Source organism: Lontra canadensis, unplaced genomic scaffold (genome assembly GCF_010015895.1).
Source record: "Lontra canadensis isolate GAN:19392208 unplaced genomic scaffold, GSC_riverotter_1.0 scaffold93, whole genome shotgun sequence".
NCBI classification, from domain to species: domain Eukaryota; kingdom Metazoa; phylum Chordata; class Mammalia; order Carnivora; family Mustelidae; genus Lontra; species Lontra canadensis.
The window spans coordinates 859,566-883,424 of NW_022631087.1; the positions used below are offsets into that span (position 1 = coordinate 859,566).

Sequence of the window (23,859 nt, forward strand, 5' to 3'; positions counted from 1 at the left end):
TGTCTGGTTATTAGCTGATGACTAAGTTAGCACTAAGTAGAGACTTCGGTGGCAGCAAACAACAAAGGATACAGGCTTTACAGGATTAGTCTGAGAAAGTCCCTAAACAAAGAAAAGGCAACAACAATAAATCCCTGGGAAAGGAGGGGTCTTATTTCCAGAGTTGCCACATTCTGTTATTTAAAATGGCTGGTTTTTGACAAAAGATCGCAAGATACATGAAGAAACATGAAAGAATAAAGAGTGGCAAATACATAGGACAGACAACAGCCAATAGAAATCATCCTGGAAAAGACCTAGATGCTGGATTTATCAGAGAAACATTTTAAATAAGTTTTTACAAATATGTTCAGATAACGAAAGGAAACTATGTTTAAAAAATTAAAGGAATGTGAAAGAACAATGCCTCACCAAATAGAGAATATCAATAAAGAGATAAGAATTCTTAAAAAAAAAGAACCAAAGAGAAATGCTGGAGCTGGAAAGTGCAATAACTAACATTTTTTTAAAAATTCACTATATAGGCTCGGCAGTAGATTCAAGCAAGCGGAACAAAGAACTAGCAAACTGGACAATAGGTTGATAGAGATTATCCAGTCTGAAAACAGGAAGACAAAAGAAGACCTATGGGACACCACTGAATGTACCAACACATGCGTAAAGGGAGTTCCAGAAGGAGAGGAGAGGAGGATAGAGGCAGGAAGAATATTTGAAGAAATAATGAATGAAAATGTCCCAACTCTGATGAAGAACATTAAGCCATACATCCAAGAAGTTCAGGCAGGATAAACTCAAAGAGATCCATTTTAGAAACATAATGAAATGGTCAAACGCCAGAGATAATGAGGGAATCTTGAAAGCAGCAGGAGAGAAGTAACCTGTCACATAAAATGGATCCTTAATAAAATTAACAGATGACTAATGCTCAGAAACCATGGAGGCCAGAAGACAATGTAATGGCATATCCAAAGTGCTGAAAGGAAAAGACTGCCAACCAACAATTCCATATATAGCAAAAACAGCCTTCAAAAACAAAGGAGAAATTAAGTCATTCCCAAATGAACAAAGACTGAGAGAATTCACTGCTAACACACTGCTCTTCAGAAAGTTCTAGAAGGGGTCCTTCAGGCTAACATGAAAGGATCCTACGCAGTACTTGAATCCACATGAAGAAATAGAGCACACTGATAAAAGGAAATATATGTCAGTATACACATATTTTTGTTTTTAACTCTTCTCCTATCTGATTTAAAAGACAACTGCATAAAGCAATAATTATAAAGTTTGTTGGTGGCCTTACAATGTATAGAGATGTAATTTGTATGGCAATAGTATCACAAATGTGGGGATAGGGAGCAGAACTAAATTACAACAAAGTTTTTCTTTACTATTGTTATTAGGTTGACCTTAATCTGAACTGGAAATGCTTTAAACAAAAATGTTCCTTATACTCCTCAAGGCAACCACTAAGAAACTAACTAACAAAATATAGTAAAAGAAACAATAAGGGATTAAAATGGCATACTAGACTGTCTTTAATACAAACAAAATGGAGGGAAAGAAAAATAGAGGAGCAAAAAGGGCAAGACAAGACATACACAGGCTTCCCCTCAGAGACACTGCAGGTTCAGTTCCAGACTATTGCAATAAAGAGCATATTGCAATAAAGTGAGTCAAATGAATTATTGGTTTCCCAGTGCATATAAAAGCCACATTTATACTATACTGTAGTTTATAAGGTATGCAATAGCATTATGTCTAAAAAATCAATGTCTATGCTTTAATTCAAAATACTTTAGCAATAGTGGCACCTGGGTGTCTTAGTTAAATGTCTGCCTCTGACTCAGGTCATGATCTTAGGGTCCTGGGATTGAGCCCCACATGGGGCTCCCTGCTCTCTCTCCCTCTGTTGTTCCCCTGCTTGGGCTCTCTTGCTCTCTCTCTCTCTCTCTCAAATAAATTAAATAAATAAGAAAGTATGTAAATAAGCAAGTACACAAATAAATAAACAACATGTTTAAAAAGTACTTTATCGGGGCACCTGGGTGGCTCAGAGGGTTAAAGCCTCTGCCTTCAGCTCAGATCATGATCCCAGAGTCCTGGGATCAAGCCCCACATCGGGCTCTCTGCTCAGCGGGGAGCCTGCTTCCCCCTCTCTCTCTGCCTGCCTCTCTGCCTACTTGTGATCTGTCTGTCAAATAAATAAATAAAATCTTTTAAAAAAAGTACTTTATCAACTATACTTCAATTAAAAAATATTTTATTGCAAAAAAATTAACCACCATCTGAGCTTTCAGTGGGTTATGATCACTGATCACAGATTAACACTGATCCCAAACTCTAACAAATATAATGGCAAATGAAAAAGTTCAAAATATTGTGGGAATTACCAGAATGTGATACAGAGACAAGGCATGAGCAAATGCTGTTGGAAAGAGGGTGCCAGTAGAGTTACTCGATGCACGGCTGCCACAAACATTTAATTTGTGGAAAATGTACTACCTGTGAAGCACAGTAAAGCAAAAAGCAATAAAGCAAGGTATTTGTAGTGGCAGTGGAAAAGAATAGATAAATTCACCTTAATCAAATAAAAAACTTTTGTGTGTCAAAGGACACTGACAAAAAAGTGAAAAAAATAAAAGCCCACAGAATGGGAGAAAATATTTATAAGTCATATACCTGATTAAGCTCTAGTATCCAAAATATACAAAAGCCCCTTACAACTCAACATTAAACAGACACAATCAGAAAAATCCCAATTAGAAAATGAGTAAAGGATTTGGATGGACATTTTCCCAACGAAGATATACAAATGACCAATAAGCACATGAAAAGGGGCTTCTCATTAGTCATCAGGGAAATTTAAGTGAAAGCTACGATGAGATGCCATTTTATGCCTACAGCTAAAATAGGAAAGGCAGACAATAGCAAATATTGGCAAGGACATGGATAAATTCGAACCTTTCTATATTGCTAGTGGGATTATGAAATGGTGTAGCCCCTCTGGCAAAGAGCTCGGTAGTTCCCCCAAAAGTTAAACAGAGTTACCATACAACTCATCAGTTGTACTCCTAGGTATACACCCCAGGGAACAGAAAACAAGTGTTCACACAAAAACTTACACATGAATTTTCATAGCAGCATTATTTATAATAGGCAAACATGAAAACAACCCAAATGTCCATTCAATGAGAGATGGATAAACAACAAGTGGTATATCCATACCACGGAATACTATCCAGCGAGAAGAAGGAGTGACATACACAACACACACGACAACATAGATGAACCTTGACCACATGGTGCTCAAGTGAAAGGAGCCAATCACAAATTATGTGATTCCATGTATAGGAAATATCTAAAAGAGGCAAATCCATGGAGACAAAAAGGAGATTAGTGGTTTCTGGGGGCCAGGGGTAGGGGGGAGAGAACAGAGGATGACTGTCAGTGGATTCAGGGTTCCTTTATGGGGTGATACAAATGTTCCATAATCAGATAGACGTGATGAACCTGAACCACTGAACTGTACATTATAAAGGGTGAATTTGGGGGTGCCTGGATGGCTCAGTTGGCCTACTCTTGATTTCAGTTCAGGTCATGATCTCAGGGTCCTGGGCTTGAGCCCCAGGTCAGGCTCCGCACTCTGTGGGGTGTCTGCTTGAGATTCTCTCTCTCCCTCCCGCTATGCCCCTTCCCCTGCTCGCTCACTCTCTCTTTCTCTAAAATAAATAAATATTTAAAAAAAATTCAAGGGTGAGGGCGCCTGGGTGGCTCAGTGGGTTAAAGCCTCTGACTTCAGCTCAGGTCATGATCCCAGGGTCCTGGGATCGAGCCCTGCATCGGGCTCTCTGCTCAGCAGAGAGCCTGCTTCCCTTCTCTCTGCCTGCCTCTCTGCCTACTTGTGATCTCTCTCTCTCTCTGTCAAATAAATAAATAAAATCTTAAAAAAAAATTCAAGGGTGAATTTTACAGTGTCTGAATTTTATTTATTTTTTTATTTTTTTAAGATTTTATTTATTTATTTGACAGACAGAGATCACAAGTAGGCAGAGAGGCAGGCAGAGAGAGAGGAGAGAGGAGGAAGCAGGCTCCCTGCTGAGCAGAGAGCCCGATGCGGGGCTCGATCCCAGGACCCTGGGATCATGACCTGAGCGGAAGGCAGAGGCTTTAACCCACTGAGCCACCCAGGCACCCCTACAGTGTCTGAATTTTATCTCAATAAAATACCTATCTCAAAAAGGTCATACATGTCAAAACAAATGAACAAAAGGCATAGCCTTTCCTTATAGCTTTTGAGTCTTAGTGATGGAGATTTCAGGCAGCATGGAGAAGCTTACATAATCCACCACTAGCTCCACTTCTTGATCTTCTCCTCTCAGTTTCCTCACAACTTTTTGGATGAAGTCTGCAAACTTGGTGGCCATGTAGACATCTTCGTTCTGTAGCTGAAGCCCACCACACTTCTGTCTGATCTCTTCAACCAGCCTTAAAGTTAAGAAGCAACTCATATTACTTACATTTTTAAAAGGGTTTAGGGAAATCATATTATTACATTTGTCAAGTTGCTTTGAGATAAGACATGTCACATGCCTATTTATAGCCTATGAGATCATCTGTGATAATACCTGGAGAAACTGGGTAAGACCAGGAGAATAAAATTAAAAAGCTGTCTTGAAGGACAGTGGTTATTCTTTGTTTTTTAACTTTATATATAGCTAAAACTAAAAGAAACCAAGGCAAAAACGTTTTACCTATTGCAAGCAAGATTATAAGGGCACATAAAATCCGTTCAAAGGTAAGCAAGGAATGAGAAATAAAGGAAAGTCCCTCACTGTAAAGGTTACGAAACAAAAGTCATATTGTATAATATTGTCTCTAGATCGTGTATAAGAATGAAACAAACATGTCCTTGCATTACATGGTTAGTGTAGTTACTAAGTAGAATCAGTTACTAAGTAGAATAAGTAGGTCAAGATAATTTTTGAAGTCTCTTCCAACCCTTTGATTTTTTTGCTGTTCGTTTTTCAAATTATTGCTAGTATTTGCCATTTGTGGAATAGCACCAGTGTGCTAGATGCAAGACAGAAAGACCCCCATGGTTGTTGCTCAGTCATTTCTTCTGCAAAAGAGATGAGGTGCTTTGGTAGTTCAAGATAATAGTATCAGGCAATTATTCAGATACTCAAGCGGAAAATGGGCATTTGTACAGGAACATCTTGCTGGTGAAAAATATATAGTACTGAAATCTTTAGTTGAGAAATTAGAAGTTTTGGGAAACTGATGAACCATAGCTGAGAAATTTGTAATTTGAAGAACCAAAACTCTTGACTTCGATAATGCTGTTTGCTCTGGAGATGACTATTTGGATTAGTGGAATAAAAATTCCATGAATGAAGGAACTTTTTCCTGTTCATGTCTGTCTGTATTCCCAGGGCAAAAACTGTTCCTGATATGTAGTACATACTAAATGAATTCTGTGGAATAAGTGAGTGAGTAAACAAATAAACAGAACAACCATCAAGAACACTCACCTTTTTTTTTTAACATCAGGAGTGGCATTCTTTAACTTATTAAATTAATGAATGGCCATAGTGTGGCCCTCAGTGAAAAAAATACCTCTGAGAGACTCTTCGCTATTAGGATCCTCACAGACTTACCTTTTTTTTTTTTTTTTTTTGAAACCATAGAATAGAGCCTTCTGGGACTCTAGCTCTTTCAACTTGCCATAAACCTCTGTAGAGAAATTTTAACTACAGGGTAATTATTCTTCCTCTTGCAAGTATCCTGATAGTCCTTATTCTAGATATATCTTACTGGGTAATTCTGGGGTATAGGAAAAAAAAAAGATATCGGGGGAAGCATAATCAATGTTGGGTCTCTTTCTGAATCAGACTATGTAGGTAATTCCTGATAAATGTTCTCATCCAGAACTTCCCATTCCAATGCTGTGTGGGGGGAAAATTAGCTAAGAAACGTGAGGACAGATTTTTAAAAGAAACAAACAATTACAAGCATTGGTTTTCTAGGTATACAGGAGATAGGAAAACAACTTCTGGCTAGCAACAAAGAGGAAGGAGCATGGTGTTTGACCATGGAAAAAAGCAATCCAAAAAGGATGAAGAAAAGAGAAACAGAGTATAGTGGTTATGGTACAGCGATAACATCTAGAACAAAGGATTGGATTTGAGTTTCAAAGTCAAAGTCAAAATCCCTAGGGGAGGGGTGTGAGTCAATAGGGTGACTGTTTTACCTGACAACATCCATTGAGCTTGCTCCAGATTTAAAGAAGTCTGTTGAGTCTTCAATAACAGGGACATTGCTTAAAATTCCAGCCCAGATGACCTATACAGCAAGGGTAATTTTAATGAAGGATGTGCCATGAAGAACACAGAGGCAGAGACTGGTCAGGTCCTCAACCAAACCTACTTTTTTTCATCTTGGATACATGGCTTAACTACATTTTTCAGCATCTCTTCAAGTTAGATGTAGCCGTATGACCGACTTCAAGCCAATGAATATTAGCGGAAGTGAACTTGACTCCTAGTCTTGACCCATGAAAAACCTCCTTCACACAATTCTAGTGTGCTCTTTTGCCCTTCTTAGCTGTCTGGGAAGTAGATGACCCGTATGGTGACCTTGAAGATAGCAGAGCTTGGGTCCCCGAATGACTCCACTCCTAATCCTTACATTCCAGCTTTACCCTTCACCCCCATGTCGACCTAGAACTGCCTTACAACATTTTGTGAATGAGAAATAAATTTGCATACAAATTTTGGAGTTGATTTCCTACTGCAGCTAATACAAAAAAGAGGCAAGACAGTGTGTGCTCACTATTCTGAAGACTGAGGGTTCAGTTACATAACTGCTGCAGTGTCAAGGTCAGAGCAACATTAAAGACATCACATGTTCACCTTGATGGTCTCTGCCATCTTCACCTCTTCGGGGGTAAGTTCTACCACGGATGTCTCCCCGGCTGAAAAGTACTGAGAAGCAGGAATCATTCTTCCATCTTCAAACTGCAGATTTCTCACCATCAGCTACAAAATAGCAACAAAATAAGCCAAAGGATGGAAGATTAGGACAATTCAAAAGTGAGGTCGGTGGGAGAGGAGTGGTCACATATTTTAGAAATACAAAGATCAGCGTATTTGGCAAATACAAAAATGTGGATTGAAAGCACTCACCATTATGTGTAAAAGGATGGAAATGGTATTTTACTAACGACAGCAGAAAGGAGAAAGTGAAGTCTAGGGGTAGATATACATCTCAAAATGGATAATTAGCTCCTGTAAAAATGGACACTTGGATGTATATATTTAGACTAAAGCCTATTATAACTCCTCTTCCTCCTCCCACTACTACAACAATCCGTTCTCCTCCTCTTATGGCCATCCTCTGCTGCAGGCACAGTGCTATAGGTATGTGCATACATAGGTGTCTTATTTAATCTCATAAATCCTGGTGGAAGCAGGTACCATTATTATTCCCATGTTCCTGATAAGGAAATGGAGGCTCAATGAGGTTAAGGAATTTGCCCAATGCCACACAGCTAGTTAGTCACAGAGCTGGGATTACAACCCAGAACTAGCTGGACTGTGCAGCCTACAATTTTAATTATTGATCAGGCCTGCACGCTACCAGAATATATGTGCAAGCTGCAAATTCCCCTTTGCTTTCTTCAAAGAGTTCACTGAAGCCAAGAGCCCCTGCTCCTAAGCACAGGCAGTGTGAGGGGGTGCCTGCACGAGGGGCAAGGCAAGGAGCCTCTGAAGAGTCCCATATCCATCCTATTTATCCTGCCAGACTCTAGTGGGAAGGCAGACCTATGAGACCACACTCTGTTTTATAGACCGGGAAATGAAGACTCAGAGGGGAGAAGCACCCTCCCCTCAACTGGTAAGTGGCAGAGGAAGGGTTCTCATCATGTTTCTTGACTAAATTCCAAGCTCTTTCTACTATATCACAAAACAGACCATGCACATCCTTGAAGCATATCCCGGGGAGCCTCCTTCTCATCCTGGCACCCTGAGCCGCCTCAGAAACAGGGCACAGATATCTCAAGCTCCCCATATCACACTGTGAAATCAGATTATCTTGTGAAAGATACTCCCTTAGCGGCTGGGGTTATAGAAGGAAACCAAAAACGTTACTTTGTAGGTGACTGTATTGAACACTCACTGCTTTTCCATCATTACCAAAAAGAACAAGTCCATTTTTGGTAACAAGACCAGGCTTCTTGGCACCTTTAATTTCCAGTGGTTCTCCAGGAGGGACAGAGCTTTTCAGTAATGATGAGCCGTAGAACGTGACCATCTAAGAGAGAGACCAAACCCAGACTGTGAGAGGACGGAGTTACATCTACAGACAGGGGTGTGTGCCAGCAGCACGCCTTGTAAGCAACCTCAAGCTGGGATTATCATTTATGATAAAATTGGAATACCTCAATGTGGGAAATGGTATCAAGCATCTGTAGGGATGACACAATTAAGAGATAATCTATGAAGATATGACTGAAGAAATTTAAGAATGCCTCACATCCGGATGACTTTTATCATTTATTCACATCGATTCAAAAGTGAATGAGACAAAGAGTTCTCGAAGACTTCAGAGCCTGAAGCAAGGGTTTTCAGAGTGGTGTGGAGGGGGTGCTAGGGAGTCAGCGAGAGCAGATATGGGGACCAACACCGGACTGTTGCCATCCAGTACGATTACTGGTGGGAAATACAGGGTGGTCTGTGGGTCAGTTAGTGGAAACAGGACTGGATTCAGACTAATCAAGAGAATGTGATGCTAATTGATTTGTGATTATAATTCTATGGCAATTAGCTATCACTTATTGAGCACTATGATAGTTAACATTTATTGAGTACTTATTGCAGAGGCTAAGTATTTCAATGAATTAACATGTATTGACCCATTTAGTTTTCACAGTGACCTATAACCAATAAAAGAGGCACTATTATTAGTCCCATTTACAATAAGGAAACCTGATGGGTAAGTAACCTGCCCCAGGTTACCTAGCAAAAGTGGATCTATGTGTAATACCTCTTAGAAAGGTAACACACACACACACACACACACACACACACACACACACACACACAGAATTGGTCCCTAGAACGTACCTGTCCATTTATCTCTGTCCAAGCTCCAGGGACTTTATCATGACCTCGGATCCAGTTATGTAAAACTTCAGCTGACTGATCCCAAGAAATCTAGGACAGCACAAAGCACAAGCTGCACTCCTAATGCTATGAATGTCAAAGGTAACAGAAACATTTCTCCCCATCAGTGGTGGAAGTAGGGTTGGGGCAGAATAGGACAGGGAGGCTTGGAGATCTACCTTTCGGCCAGGAGATGGTACATTGGGAACTACTTAAAAGTAAAGGGCCAAGGACATTAAGATGTGTTATTGAGTTGATATAAATACCTCAGCATTTTCCTTTTTCTGGATACCTTCATATGTTGCCCCTTCTTCCAGCTGGGGAATCCGAGGAGCTTTCCCATCAGCTATGAGTTGGACAGCTTCCACCTAAAGTCAAAAACATGATCTGTGTCGCAGCCCAGTGGTCAATAATGGCATTGTTTGTTTAACTGAAGCTTATGCTAAACAGAATTGCTACATTTAAATCTGTCCAGGGGCTCCTGGCTGGCTCAGGCGGAAGAGCATGTGACTCTTGATCTCAGGGTTGTGAGTTCAAGCTCCACACTGGGCGTAGAGATTACTTAAATAAATAAAACTTTAATAAATAAATAATTAAATAAATAAATTTGTCCAGAGAATCAGACTATGACAATAACTACCTTTTCTTCAGTTCCACCTGTGTCCCAGGCAATGTGGTAGCTACTTTATATAAAATATCCTTTGCAGACATCACACCAATCCTGCCAGGTGGATATAATTATTTCAGGTTTACGGATGAGGAAACTGATTCTTCGAAAAGTGAAGCAACTAGCTCAAGATCACAGAGGTAGCTACTGGGTATCAGAAGCAAAATCTGCATCTGAGTTTACCTACTGCCAGTACTGAGCTGTTACTCTCAAAAATGACTCCCTTGCTGAAATAAATTTCAACTTCCCCTTGGTGACCTAGGGGGAATTTCAGTAATCGGATTGTAAGGTAAGTCCGTGTGAGTGATTTCTACTCATCAAGATGATTCTAGAAAGTGATGCATTGTTATATTTAAATAATTCGACTTGCTTTCTAGCTCAGGACACCTGGAATGACAAAACAGTTAAAATCTACGCATGAGTTTAATTGCCTTTGGGATGTGTCCTGAACTCTTTCTGTGCCAGAATCATGTTTGCCTTGAGTTGAGAGCCTCTCTCCTTCACAGGGAGGCTTACGTGAGCTTGAGTTCTTGGACCTCTCAGTATCTACGGCTGCTGACCAAACTCTCCAAGAGCTTAGGGGCAACCTAAGTACAGGGCCAGTTCATAGCTCCTTCATTCACCCACTTCAGGCTGTGATATCATCAGGTGCATGATCTGGGCTTGAGCAAATGCCGCTGAACATACATAATACGATTTTGATTGTCATGATCATTTTTGAGCACCTACCGTGTGCCGAGTGCTTTACACAAATGCTACTTAATTTCTCAGCAGCCCTTATAAGTCGGGTAGTACCCATAGAAGGAAACCAAGGCTAAAGAAGGCAAGTGACTTGTCTGTTGTCATAGAACAGATAAACAGTAGAATGAGAACTCTGATCTCTTTCTGACATCAAAGCCCTACTCTCAAAACCTTTAAATGACGCAAACCAGACGGCTCTCCTCCCTCCAGAATTAATAGCTGCTTCTTTATACCATCTTAGCGTCTATCTCCGTGTCGCTACTTCTTCCATATCCAATTCAGAAAACATTAAATGACGCTGAAATTGTCTTTCCATATTTTTACAGGCTAAAAAAATATTTTTACTTTGTGGTGCACATGCTTTGAGCTTTTTGCCCAGAGCACATCCGAATAAATAAAGCAATGACAAATTTCACCCTGTAATGCAGACTGAGTTCAAATACTTTTGAAGCCCAACGTCCACAGCAAAATTTCTTGAGATTCTGTACACTTCTTTACCATTAGTCAATACAAACTGGGTTGGCAATTCAAGTATTTGGCAAAAGAAATGAACCAGTTTCATTATCGGTTCATTTCAAGAAATGAACCAACTTTATCCATCTGATCACTGTTCTCAGAAAAACAAGCTTCACAGGCTAAGACATTTTTTTTAAAGATTTTATTTATTTATTTGACACAGAGAGATCACAAGCAGGCAGAGAGGCAGGCAGAGAGAAAGAGGAGGAAGCAGGCTCCCTGCCGAGCAGAGAGCCCGAAGTGGGACACGATTCCAGGACCGTGAGATCACGACCTGAGCCGAAGGCAGAGGCATAACCCACTGAGCCACCCAGGAGCCCCAGGCTAAGAAATTTTAATGTTTGGATTTCCATCCTAAATATACCATCCTATTGGCAAATATAAAATCTAATTTTGTTTTCAGTTTTATACTTTTTGTAAATCAACATGAGACAATTCTCAATAATAGACAAATATTTCTAAAATGTTAAAGTTTTACTAAATTCTTCTGGATGGTATAGATATACTAACCATGGCCTTGATTCCTTCAGGAAAAAGAAACCGATTATAAAGAGCATCCACTGTATCGTTGGGTTCGACGTCACATGACCTCTGAAGAAGGATGGGTCCTGTGTCTAAACCATCATCAGCCCAGAAAACAGAAAACCCAGCTTTCTTATCTCCCATAATTAGAGTCCTGTGAAAAGAAGAGCTTCAACTTACAATGGTGATTTAACATATCACAAAGTGATGAATTAGTGATATTAAATTACAAGGGAGTGGGGCATCTGGGTATCTCAGTGAGCTACGTGGCTGACTCTTGATTTTAGCTCAGGTCATGATCTCAGGGTCGGGAGACTGAGCTCCATGTCAGGCTCACTGAGCTTGGAACCTGCTTGAGATTTTCCTCTCACCCTCTCCCTCTGCTCCTTCCCCCCACCTTCCAACTCCCCCCTCCCCAAGCTCATGTGTGCTCTCTCTCCCTCTCTCTCTCTCTCAAAAAAATAAATAAATAAATAAAGTGCAAGGTAGTTCTAGTGGAAAGTAGACAGTGAGGGAACTACTGTGAGAAATGAGCAGTATAGCCAAGAGATGTCAGTATTCATAAAAAGCACTACTTGATGGTACCGCTATTTTATACATAGCTATAGTCTTTCTTGTTAATACACACTAACGACTTCTAGTCTACTCAAAAGGGCACTAGAATCTGTCATAACTGCCACTCATTATCTGCCAGTTGTCAGCTTTCTGCTGTGGCATCAAGAAACTTTGCCCACCTGGGACCAATTCCTACATTGTATTTGACCCTATGTTAGGCAGAATGAGATAATGGAAGATAAAAGAGAGGATGCTCAGTGGAGGAGAACTTATTAGTTCTCATAACTATTTATCTAGATTATGTCATTTGGATGTAAGTCAGAGCTAGAATTAGCTCTAGATTGTCTAGGTAAATTATAGTAAAAGATGGTTGAATTAGTTTTTGTATATTATGTTCTTTGTATTCATGCTTTATAAAGCTTTGCCTAGGGGTGCCTGGGTAGCTCAGTCGGTTGAGCATCTGATTTTGGTTTTTGGCTCTGGTCATGGTCTCAGGGTCCTGAGATCGAGCCCCAGGTAGAGGGCTCAGTGCTCAACCAGGAGTCTTCTTGAGTTCTGAGAGCCTCTCTCTTCTCTCTCCCTTCTCCTGCTCCTCTCTCCCCCCTCTGCCGCCTCCTTCCCCACCCCCAAGGGTATATGCACACACACTCTCTCTCTCAAACAAATAAATAAGTAAATAAATAAAATCTTGCGGGGAAAAAAGCTTAGCATAAGAGAAAATGTTGCCCCATAAGAGTTTATAATACAAACAATGAGCTGAATATGTAGACATATCAGATAAAAGCATATCAGAGGCTCAGGTAGTATCAAGAGAGTATGAAGTAATACATCATACATGCTCATGACCTAAATAACTTTTAAATCTTGGAGCTACTAATCTAGCAAGACCTATTAATCAATCACTCTTTTCAGAAATATTGAGGAATTTATTGGCATTATGTTATCAAGAGGCTTGAAAACATTCATATACTTTGCTCTTTGTTTTAGATTTTATTTATTTATTTGAGCGAGAAAGTGTGTGTGAGAGAGAGAGTATGAGCAGGGATGAGGGGTAGAGGGAGAGGGAGAAGCAGGCTCCCCTCTGAGCAAAGAGCCAGATGTGGGGCTCGATACCAGGACCCTGGGATCATGACCTGAGCCAAAGGCAGACACTTAAACGACTGAGTCACCCAGGTGCCCCAAAACATTCATATACTTTGATCCAGTGACTCTGCATATGGAAACAATGTGAAATGAGAAAAAAATATACAAGTTTAAGTGCAAAGATAACCACACAGTACCATTACAGGGGCAAAAAAGAAATTGATTCATGCCAAATACAACAAAATGTCATTCACCACATTTAAACTAAGTGTAATTTTCTGCCCATTTAACAACTTGACACTGAGCGATATCAGGGTGATATATAGGGAAAGGAGAGAAGGTAGAGAAGCATACCTGTGGTATTTAGGACTTACAGCGTACCTGCAGCAATAAAAATGTTAGACCATAGTCCCTTCCCTCAAGAACCTTAAAGTTGAAGAGAAGACAGAATGAAGAAGATAATTTCAGGTAGCTTGGCATTCCTTGAAATGTACTGGAGATGCTCTAGGCAAAAAAAGTTCTAAGGTCAAATAAGTTTGGGAACACTGTGTACTCAGATTCCCTCTTGGAGATTATGATGCTCTCACTACAGCACATCTAAAAGGTTCTCAGAAGTCCTGTGATCAAGAAATCCAGCATAAACCAACCTGTCGGAATTACCTAGCTATCTCCAATGGAGCCAGTACTCCATAGACTGACCTTGAAAATGCTCTCTGGCCCATGGAGTACTGCTAAGTCTCAGGGGGAGTTCATGCAGGAGTAGCAATCAGTCAGGGCCTCACAATTGCTCAAGCATACCTATTTTCTTGATCCCCTACATTGAAAACAGAAGGATTAAAAGCCATAGAAATAGGCCTATCTTCTCTATAATTAAGAAAATTCTCACCAGTTGATAGCTGAGGCTCCTCTGTGCCTGGGAAGGATGGAAGGGTGATATATGATAGAACCGTGCTTTGGGCTGTCAATTATATCCATGGGGATAAACTGTGTGCAGAAGGGTAGCACATTGAGCTCAGCACCCACAGATTTGTAGGCTTCTGCCACCTCCTTGATGGTCTTGCCCTTGACTCTCCATCTGGGGAACTTGAAAACAGGGGTCCCATCTTTCTCTGCAGCTAGAGCTGGGCATGAAAGAGAAAGTTATTTTTATTAAAATAAAAAATGGCCATAAGTTAATATGACTATGGATTCACACATTACAGTTTTACAGCTTCAAGAAACATTGAAAAATAAAACATGGTGAAGGGGAATTTAGATTGAGATCAGAATTTGACCTGTTATAATTTTATCATGATCCATCCATTTTCCTAATGTGACTTTTATCTATAGATTTGAGGCATTATATATTCATACTCAGAAGTTTGTAGCTAGATAATATTTTAAAATTTTAACTGAAGCTTTTTTGTTTTATAGGTAAAAAAAATTATACTTTTATTACAGATATAGCCATATAAAGAATATTGTTAGATTTGGAGCCAAGTTTGGCACATGAGCATTCGGGCTCTGGCACAGATGGAAAACCATGAGCCCCTTCCCAAGCCTATTTCTTAGAGGGAAGTCTCTTTGAAAACAAGGCAAACTATAGATCCGAACACATTCTCCCTGCCAAACAGATAGATCCCAAAAAATGAAGAGAAAGTTTTTGAGCTGAGCTAGCTTTTCTAGTTCCTTCTCCCAAATTCACCAATGAGATAAGTTAGTGGACAAAAGAAGCCAAGAATGGAGAATACATGCTCCTTGTGAGGGTTTTGCCATACTGGAGAAGGTCCAAGGCTCTTTCCCACAAAAAATGTCCTTTCCAAAGGAAGGGCTCCATCTGCTTCTGTGTGGAAAAGGAATGGCCCTCCCAAGTGCAGACAGCACTAGTTCATTTTTTTCCATAATAAGATATTACTTCTACTAACTATATACCTTATGAATATTAAGCATATATATTTATTTTTCTACCAAAAACACAAAGCAAGTATATTTTAGGCAATTTTTAAGAGCTTTAAGTAAGGCTTTTTAATCTGTATTTTTGGGCTCCCTTTCCTTTCTCTCCCATTGGATCATCAACCTTCACTGACTTTAGATGGGATGATGGCTGCACTAGAAAGCCACTAGAAAGCCTAAATTCCAAAATCTAATCTAAATTCCAAAATTCCTAAATCTCCACTAGAAAGCCTAAATTCCAAATCCTAAATGAGTCCTGAAGGAATCTTGCCATCAAGCCAATGCCTTGATCAATGGGAGAGACTGGAAAAATGATGTGTACAAAATGTGAATGTTCATAAAATGTTTAAAAAAACTGTAAACTACTCATTTTCAGATGATAGGAAAATGAATAAATGGTAAAAAAAAAAAAGGTGAAATTGGGAGAAAATTGTACAAGTTTAGACTGGAAAAAAAATGGGTTGAGAAACTTAGAAGTCTTTGTTTTAAAAATCTGCACCACGGAGATAGGCTTGTGGCGTTCACCTTCCATACTGATTTGTGGCTATTTTTGGCTGTTCTAGTTGACTATTCTGACAACAAGAATGTTAACCACTGTCATCTTGATCCCTTTTCATCAATTAGGCACAGGGCTGAGCACACTATATACGTTATTTCAGCTAATCTGTGTAAGATGGGTGTTGTTGAACTAAGGTTAGTGAGTTTTAGTAGCTTGCCCATCATCATGCAGCAAGTAAGTGGCAGAGGCAGAATTAGTTCCTTGACTCCAAAATATACACTGTTAACTCTATGCTGTACCACATCCCAGGCTGCTCTACAAGACAGATTGGTATTTTTTTCTTACCTATATTATGCCAGCAGCCAGATGGCCATGACCAATGGAAAGGAGGTCCCAGCCCTGGGACCAGACACTAGGGAAAGTTAGTTTCCCCGGACATCCTTTGGAAGGAACATTATGAGTCACATGTTTGCATTTCTTCTGAAAGTCATACACATGGCAGAGACTGCTAATTGTTCCCCTTCATTCTTTAGCAAAGATTCCCGTACTTTGGCAGAGCACATAGACGCTCTGAATAAAAATCTACATTTCTCAGTTTATTATGCAAAGAGATTTGGCCTGTGACCGAGTTCTAGTCAGCGGGATACAAGTGGGACAAATATGTGCAACTTCTGGATGATATCCCAAATAAAGGCATACCCTCTGCTTCCCCTCTTTCCTTGCCACTTGCCAGAATGCAGACTTGTTAGTTGGGGCTAAAGCAGCTATCTTGGACAATGAGATGGAAGTCCAGTGTTGATAAGGACGAAACAAAAAGGGCAGGAGCCTGCATTGTGATGAACATAAAGTGGTCACAACAGCACTAATGGCCAACTCAGACTTGAGAAATGGACTTCTGTGTTACTTAAGCTAATTTTATTTGGGGTTTCCCTGATTCGATAGCCAATCTGATATTCCAAATATAAGTCCTCCCAAATATCCCCATACAAAGCTGATGGGAATAGATAATAATAGCACAGATAATCTCAGTAATAGGAACCTATCCCCTTCAGCCCTTGGAGGCAGGTCTAAATTGATGAGGGAGATTCCCTCAGAATTCCCCTGGTTGGGATAACCTTTTTCTGAAACAAGGGTAATTTCTAAATCAAGTGATTAGGTTCATATGTGTGTATGTGCTCTTGACCCAACTTTTTTAGCTTGACTCTTGAAAAATAGTGTTAAAATACAATAGTTTTAAAAATAGTAACAAGAGGGGCACCTGGGTGGCTCAGTGGGTTGGCCTCTGCCTTTGGCTCGGGTCATGATCTCAGGATCCTGGGATCGAGCTCCGTATCGGGTTCTTTGCTCAGCAGGGAGCCTGCTTTCCCCTCTCTCTCTGCCTGCCTCTCTGCCTACTTGTGATCTCTCTCTCTGTCAAATAAATAAATAAAATCTTAAAAAAATAAAATAAAATAGTAAGAGTTAGAATAAACCTCAGAACTGCTGCTTCTGAGGAAAAAAAAAGGATAAAATTTAAGGGATATCACAGATCACTGTTTTCCAACCAATCTGTCACATTATGCCAGTGATTTATGGAGATCTCATTCAAAAGCCAAGATGTCTGGTTGTTCACTTATTCCCTGTCCATACAGTTTGTAGGCTGTTTCTATCTCTGTGTCTTACACGTATTCTCAACATAACTATAGTTGATTCTTGAAAAATACAGGTTTGAAAAATGTGGGTCCACTTACATGTGAAATTTTTTTTTTATATAGTACTGTAAATGTATTTTCTCTTCCTTATGATTTTTTAAAGTAACATTTTCTTTTCTCTAACTTACTTTCTTGTAAGAATACACTATGTAATACATATAACATATAAAAATGTGGTAATAAATTGCTTATGTTATTGGTAAGACTACCCTCTGGTCAACAGTAGGCTATTAGTAGTTAAGTTTCGGGGGAGCGAAGAGTTATATGTGGATTTTAGACTGTGTAGGAGGTCATTGCCTCAAACCTCTGCATTGTTCAAGGGTCAACTGTTTAGCTTGCAAATCAGAATCCCACTGCAGGTTTGCTTTGAGGGTGGCTATCTTCTTTAACCTTACCTTAACAGCCAAGCAGCCACAGCTCTAATTTGTTCTGACATAAATGCATTCTTTATGACCCCACATCAATTTCTGTTCTTAGATGTGGCCCTCCCTTCATTTCCACTGGCACCCCTGAATCAGACATTATTCTAGATGTTCCATAACACCCTTGTAAAGTTGCAAGTGTAGTTCAGAAAAAACAGATGCGTGGAAATTCCTCTGATGGACCTGGTGATTACCTTGGAAGTAAGTGGGAGAAATTCTTAATATAATGGGGCCATGCATCTTTCCTTGGGGTCCATGGAGAAGGGAGAATTGAGTCTATTCTATCATGCAAATAGACTTAGCTTGAGAAGGCTTCCAACAGGTGGAGTGGATGTGGCAGAACCCAGAGGGGAGGTCGGTAGTCTGGGTCTTTGGAGCCTGTGGCGAAGAAGTGTAGAAATGCTAATGAGGGGTAAGGGGTCTGAACTGGGGCCTGTGCTGGCTGGGTTGGTGCAGAGTACCTGGTTCAGTAGTTCTAAGATATACTCACCCAGCGGGTCAGCTTTTCCATCCTTGTCTGGAACAGTGAACACGCCTACAACACGGTGGCCCTCTTTGCAGAGGTGGTTGTAGACTTCCTGTCCAAAGAGGCTCTGACCGATAAGTGCCAATTTCAGCTTGTTTTTGAAATAAATCTATGAAACAATCCAACGATGGCAGATGTTGGCATGGATAGAAGACATATGGATGATAAACACTCTTTTCCCAACCATACGAGATGACTTGAGGACAAAAAAAGCCCTCAAAGATCTACAAAATAAAATTTGCATTGACATACACTGGACCCAGGCTGGATTATACATAGTTAGTAGTGAAAATAATTTCACATGGAAGAATTCCTCTTTTCCCCTTTGCTCTGATTCCCCAGTTATTCATCGTAATCATTGGGATGGCATATATTTTACAAGTCATACCAACTCCTTGCTGAAATGAAGCCAGATGTTAGCAAGTGTAAATCTCATAGTTAAAAGGAGTTTAACTCTGAGCAAGATCTGCATCAACATGACGATGATTTTATGAGCTAAACTCATCTCTTAACTTCCAAAGGAGGCCAAGAGCTAACATGTGGTCTAGAACACAGGGGTCAAGAGCAGACCCTAGAGCTAGACTACCTGAAGTTAAAATCTAGTGCCACTCTTGTTTAGTCATGTGGCTTTAAGCAAGTGACCAATTTCTGTTGTCTTTTTTCCCTCACCCATAAAGTGGGAATAATAACACCAACCTCACACAATCTTGATTGAAGTAGAGGACTTATTAGGCAATAATAAGTTTAGTGCAGTGTCTGACACAAAGTACTGTTTAAGTAAAAGCTTCAATAACGTCTTAGAGGTTTTGCCACAGTTTTGTGTTTCTTCGTATGGTCCAGAATTCCAAAATCTTTGATAAGTGGCCCAAATCCACTCGCCCTCAAAACCTGGAATGCTCTAACAGGATGTTCTTTATTGTCCTTATAGGTTTCTTGTAAGTTTGTGCAGAGTCCTTTGGCTTCAAACTTGACCTGGACCGACATACTGCTATTTATAGTCTTTATTTATAGTATTTATAAGGACTATATGAATATTTATATGTATTGCTATAGAAAGATCAATGTGTTTGGTTACAGATGCTGTTCCAGACCCTACAGTGAATTGTATGGAATGTGCTCTCTATGTACCATGTTAATTTTCTAACATGTGTATAATTCTGAACCCTAAAACATATTTGGTCCCATAGGTTTCCGATACAGAATTAAGGCCTGCACATCATTTCATTTCATTTCATTTAATCACTGCAACTATCACATTTTATTATCTCCCATTTTACACTGTTTTATGAATGAATAAACCAAGGCTTAGAAACGTCAACTATATCTCCACGGTCATACTAGCAAAAGGAAGGAGAGGTGAGATTTAAATCCAGATTTGTCTGGCTCTAAAGCCTACAAATGTACTAAAAAATAAGATAATCAAGGAGTACCTGGGTGGCTCAGTGTGTTAACCCTCTGCCTTTGGCTCAGGTCATGATCTCAGGGTCCTGGGATCAAGCCCCACATCAGGCTCTCTGCTCAGCAGGGAGCCTGCCCCCCCCAACTTGTGATCTCTCTCTGTCAAATAAATAAATAAATAAATAAAATATTTAAAAAAAGATTTACCACCACCACCCATCCCTTTTTTCTCCCTGTTAGAAGATTAACACTGATGCATGAAAGTACATTGATTATCAAAAAATACAGATACCATATAGACAAGAGTAGCACTAAGGGGTATAGTCTTAAAGAACTCTCTTTAAGCAACTTTACCTCCTGTAAATTCTCCTTAAATGGGACCCTTTCACAAAGGTAGGGTAATAAGTTGACATGATGATTATTAAGACAGAAATGAAAAGCCACTGGTGGAACAGTCTAGATGCAGGATTGCGGGTGTAGAGACGGTCATCAGAGGGTCATGACTTCATATGCACATTCCTCCCTGGTAGAACATGGCTCCACAGGATTCGGAGTTGGGATATTTTTTTCAAAGATTTTATTTATTTATTTGACAGAGAGAGAGAGATCACAAGTAGGCTAAGAGGCAGTCAGAGAGAGAGGGGGAAGCAGGCTCCCTGCTGAGCAGAGAGCTTAATGTGGGGCTTGATCCCAGGACCTGAGATCATGACCTGAGCTGAAGGCAGAGGGTTAACCCACTGAGCCACCCAGGCACCCCTGGAGTTGGAGTTTTTTCCCCCTTCACTCTAAATGGGATTCTTTAATGTTCCAGAAAGTCATTCTAAATTAGTCAAGCCTCACTGTGAAAAGTCGATTATGAGGAAACAATTTTCCCTTATTTCCCACTTTATTAAGGGTGTAGACAGCATCCCTTTTTAGGTATGAACATAAAAGCATACGTGTTGGGGCGCCTGGGTGGCTCAGTGGGTTAAAGCCTCTGCCTTCGGCTCAGATCATGATCCCGGGATCCTGGGATCGAGCCCTGAATCGGGCTCTCTGCTCAGGGGTAAGCCTGCTCCCTCCCCTCTCTCTGCCTGCCTCTCTGCCTACTTGTGATCTCTCTCTCTGTCAAATAAAAAAAAAAAAAGCATACGTGTTCACATGTTCTCTGTAATTGAGCTGATAATTCAACTGTGGAGGCTAAGAAAAACAAGGCTGTACCCACCTCGAGTCTAGCCCTGACAGAAGTGCAGCCATCTTGATGTTCCAGATTATCACAAAATATTTCTTGGGTTCTGACCTATATAGGTTAGCACTTTAAAAAGTCCCTCTCTCTTCAACAAATGTTGCTGGGAAAATTGGACAGCCACATGCAGAAAAATGAAATTGGACTATTTCCTTACACCACAAACAAAAATAGACTCAAATGGATGAAGGACCTCAATGTGAGAAAGGAATCCATCAAAATCCTTGAGGAGAACACAGGCAGCAACCTCTTTGACCTCAACTGCATTAACTTCTTCCTAGAAACATCGCCAAAGACAACAGAAGCAAGGGCAAAAATGAACTATTGGGATTTCATCAAGATCAAAAGCTTTTGCACAGCAAAGGAAACAGTGAACAAAACCAAAAGACAACTGACAGAATGGGAGAAGATATTTGCAAACGACATATCAGATAAAGGGCTAGTACCCAAAATCTATAAAGAGCTTAGCAAACTCAACACCCAAAGAACAAATAATCCAATCAAGAAATGGGCAGAGTACATGAACTGACATTTCTGCAAAGAAGACATCCACATGGCCAACAACACATGAAAAAATGCTCCACATCACTCGGCATCAGGGAAATACAAATCAAAACCACAATGAGATATCACCTCACACCAGTCAGAATGGCTAAAATTAACAAGTCAAGAAATGACAGACGCCGGCGAGGATGCAGAGAGAGGGGAACCCTCCTGCACTGTTGGTGGGAGTGCAAGCTTGTGCAACCACTCTGGAAAACAGTGTGGAGGTTCCTCAAAAAACTGAAAATAGAGCTACCCTATGGCCCAGCGATTGCACTACTGGGTATATATCCTAAAGATACAAACATGGTGCTCCGAAGGGGCACGTGCACCCGAATGTTTATAACAGCAATGTCCACAATAGCCAAACTATGGAAAGAACCTAGATGTCCATCAACAGATGAATGGATAAAGAAGATGTGGTATATATACACAATGGAATACTATACAGCCATCAAAAGAAATGAAATCTTGCCATTTGCGACGACGTGGATGGAACTAGAGGATATTATGCTTAGTGAAATAAGCCAATTGGAGAAAGACAACTGTCATATGATCTCCCTGATATGAGGAAGTGGAGATGCAATGTGGGGGGTTGAGGGGTAGAAAAAGAAAAAATGAAAGAAGATGGGATTGGGAGGGAGACAAAACATAAGTGACTCTTAATCTCACAAAACAAACTGAGGGTTGCTGAGGGGAGGGGGGACGGGAGAGGGTGGTGGGGATATGGACATTGGGGAGGGTATGTGCTATGAGGAACGCTGTGAAATGTGTAAACCTGGCGATTCACAGACCTGTACCCCTGGGGAAAAAAATATATGTTTATAAAAAATAAAATTAAAAAAAATACGTTATATGTTTATTTAAAAAATAAATAAATAAATTTAAAAAGTCCCTCTCTCCTTTAATGATTGATTTGAACTCCTGGACTGGAAAAAGGTTTTTTTTTGTTAAATAGCAAAAAACTTACTTGAGCTTCATTTTCTTTTTGTTACACTAATCATGTTTTGCTATTTTCTCCCATGTCTCCTCACCTGACTTCAACTCCTCCACTGTCATAACTTCCACAAATGATCCTTCCACTTGGGAAGATCACCTGAGCAGTCTGCCTTGGACTCAGCTGCCTCTGTCTTTCATAACTCCCCTACACATTCCCCAACTGACCAGTGTTGACCTGGGTAGGTAGGGACAACTCTACGCCCCTATTCAGCAGGAAGAAGTTACAGAAGATGAGACCGTCCACCTTCAACAACCTTAAAGATTTAAGGGTCAAAATTGTTCAGGGGGAAATGTGGAGACCGAGAAAATTAAGGCCATCCCACCTCAAGTTTAGCTGATGTGGGAAACAGAGGCAGAAGAAAATCATTAAAATTCCTTACCTACTGACAAGCCCTTGAAACAGACAGAGTGGCTCTCCCCTGGGGACTCAACTGCCCTCACCTTGAGGTTTTGCTAGGACAATCCTAGCCTGACCGACCCCCTACTCCAACAGGTCCAACCAGGATCCTGTAAGTCTACTTTAACAATTCCTTTAGGAAACTTTTATCTCTAAACCTCCAAGAGAGTGTCGAGAATCATTCCCAAGCATATAGCCCACTGATATACATCTAAAGGGTCTCACGAGAAGATTTTTATTATTGGTAATAAATAACCTTTCTCCCAATAATAGCTAGCCCTTCAAGGTCCTGGAGACCTTGCTTCCAAAATTCCTTAGAGACTAACATCATCCCCTTTGTCCTCACCCACTGCCGAGTCCACCCCTACTCTGCCTTTAAAAACTCTGACTGTAATCTGGTTCGGGGTCCAAGTCCCTACTCTGCTGTGCCGGGTATGCTTGGGCCCAAGCTTAAGCTTGTCAAATAAACCCTCGTGTGATTACATCGGTGCTTGGCTCCTTGGTGGTCTCTCGGTCGTGAAAACTCGGGCATAACAAAACAATTAAGGTTTTCGTTAAAAAATTCTTTTCCAGGGCCAAAGTTTCTATCCTCAAAGAGCCTAGAGCCTCAACATCTAACAAATATTTTTAAGGAAACAGATTAACTCTGTAACAACAGCACAGCTTGCCTATAGATAATACATGATTATTTCATCTGTTCTTATCAAAACATCAAAATGTGCCATAAATATTCTACCTCCAAATCTTATCATTAATGTTGTTGCTTGAAACAGAACTGACCTGTTGGCTATCTTAAAAATCTGGCTTTACCTCACACTGCGACCAACACCAGATATTTTAAGACCTCTAAAATACTACTCTTAGGATGCAAAAGAGCTAAGAGCCTGGGCTGACTCAAAGGAAATGTTACAAAGAGTTCAATTCCAGATTCAACACTCCCTTAAAAAGACAGCATTTGGAGAAATGTCAGTATCTTTGG

At 40.3% G+C, this 23,859-nt stretch overlaps 1 protein-coding gene across 2 annotated transcripts in view; it reads right to left on the reverse strand.

Moving 5' to 3' along the window:
- The window catches only part of ALDH1L2 (aldehyde dehydrogenase 1 family member L2), a 65,267-nt gene that overhangs the window by 29,080 nt on the left and 12,328 nt on the right, over positions 1–23,859 (reverse strand). For both annotated transcript variants that reach the window (XM_032836592.1, XM_032836591.1), the window contains exons 2-10: positions 18,283–18,427; positions 14,135–14,369; positions 11,599–11,764; positions 9,431–9,532; positions 9,126–9,215; positions 8,179–8,313; positions 6,912–7,037; positions 6,251–6,342; positions 4,338–4,485 (exon numbers count right to left, since the gene is read on the reverse strand). In XM_032836592.1, coding sequence (XP_032692483.1) covers positions 4,338–4,485; positions 6,251–6,342; positions 6,912–7,037; positions 8,179–8,313; positions 9,126–9,215; positions 9,431–9,532; positions 11,599–11,764; positions 14,135–14,369; positions 18,283–18,427 — 1,239 coding nt within the window. The remainder of the gene's footprint in view (positions 1–4,337; positions 4,486–6,250; positions 6,343–6,911; positions 7,038–8,178; positions 8,314–9,125; positions 9,216–9,430; positions 9,533–11,598; positions 11,765–14,134; positions 14,370–18,282; positions 18,428–23,859) is intronic.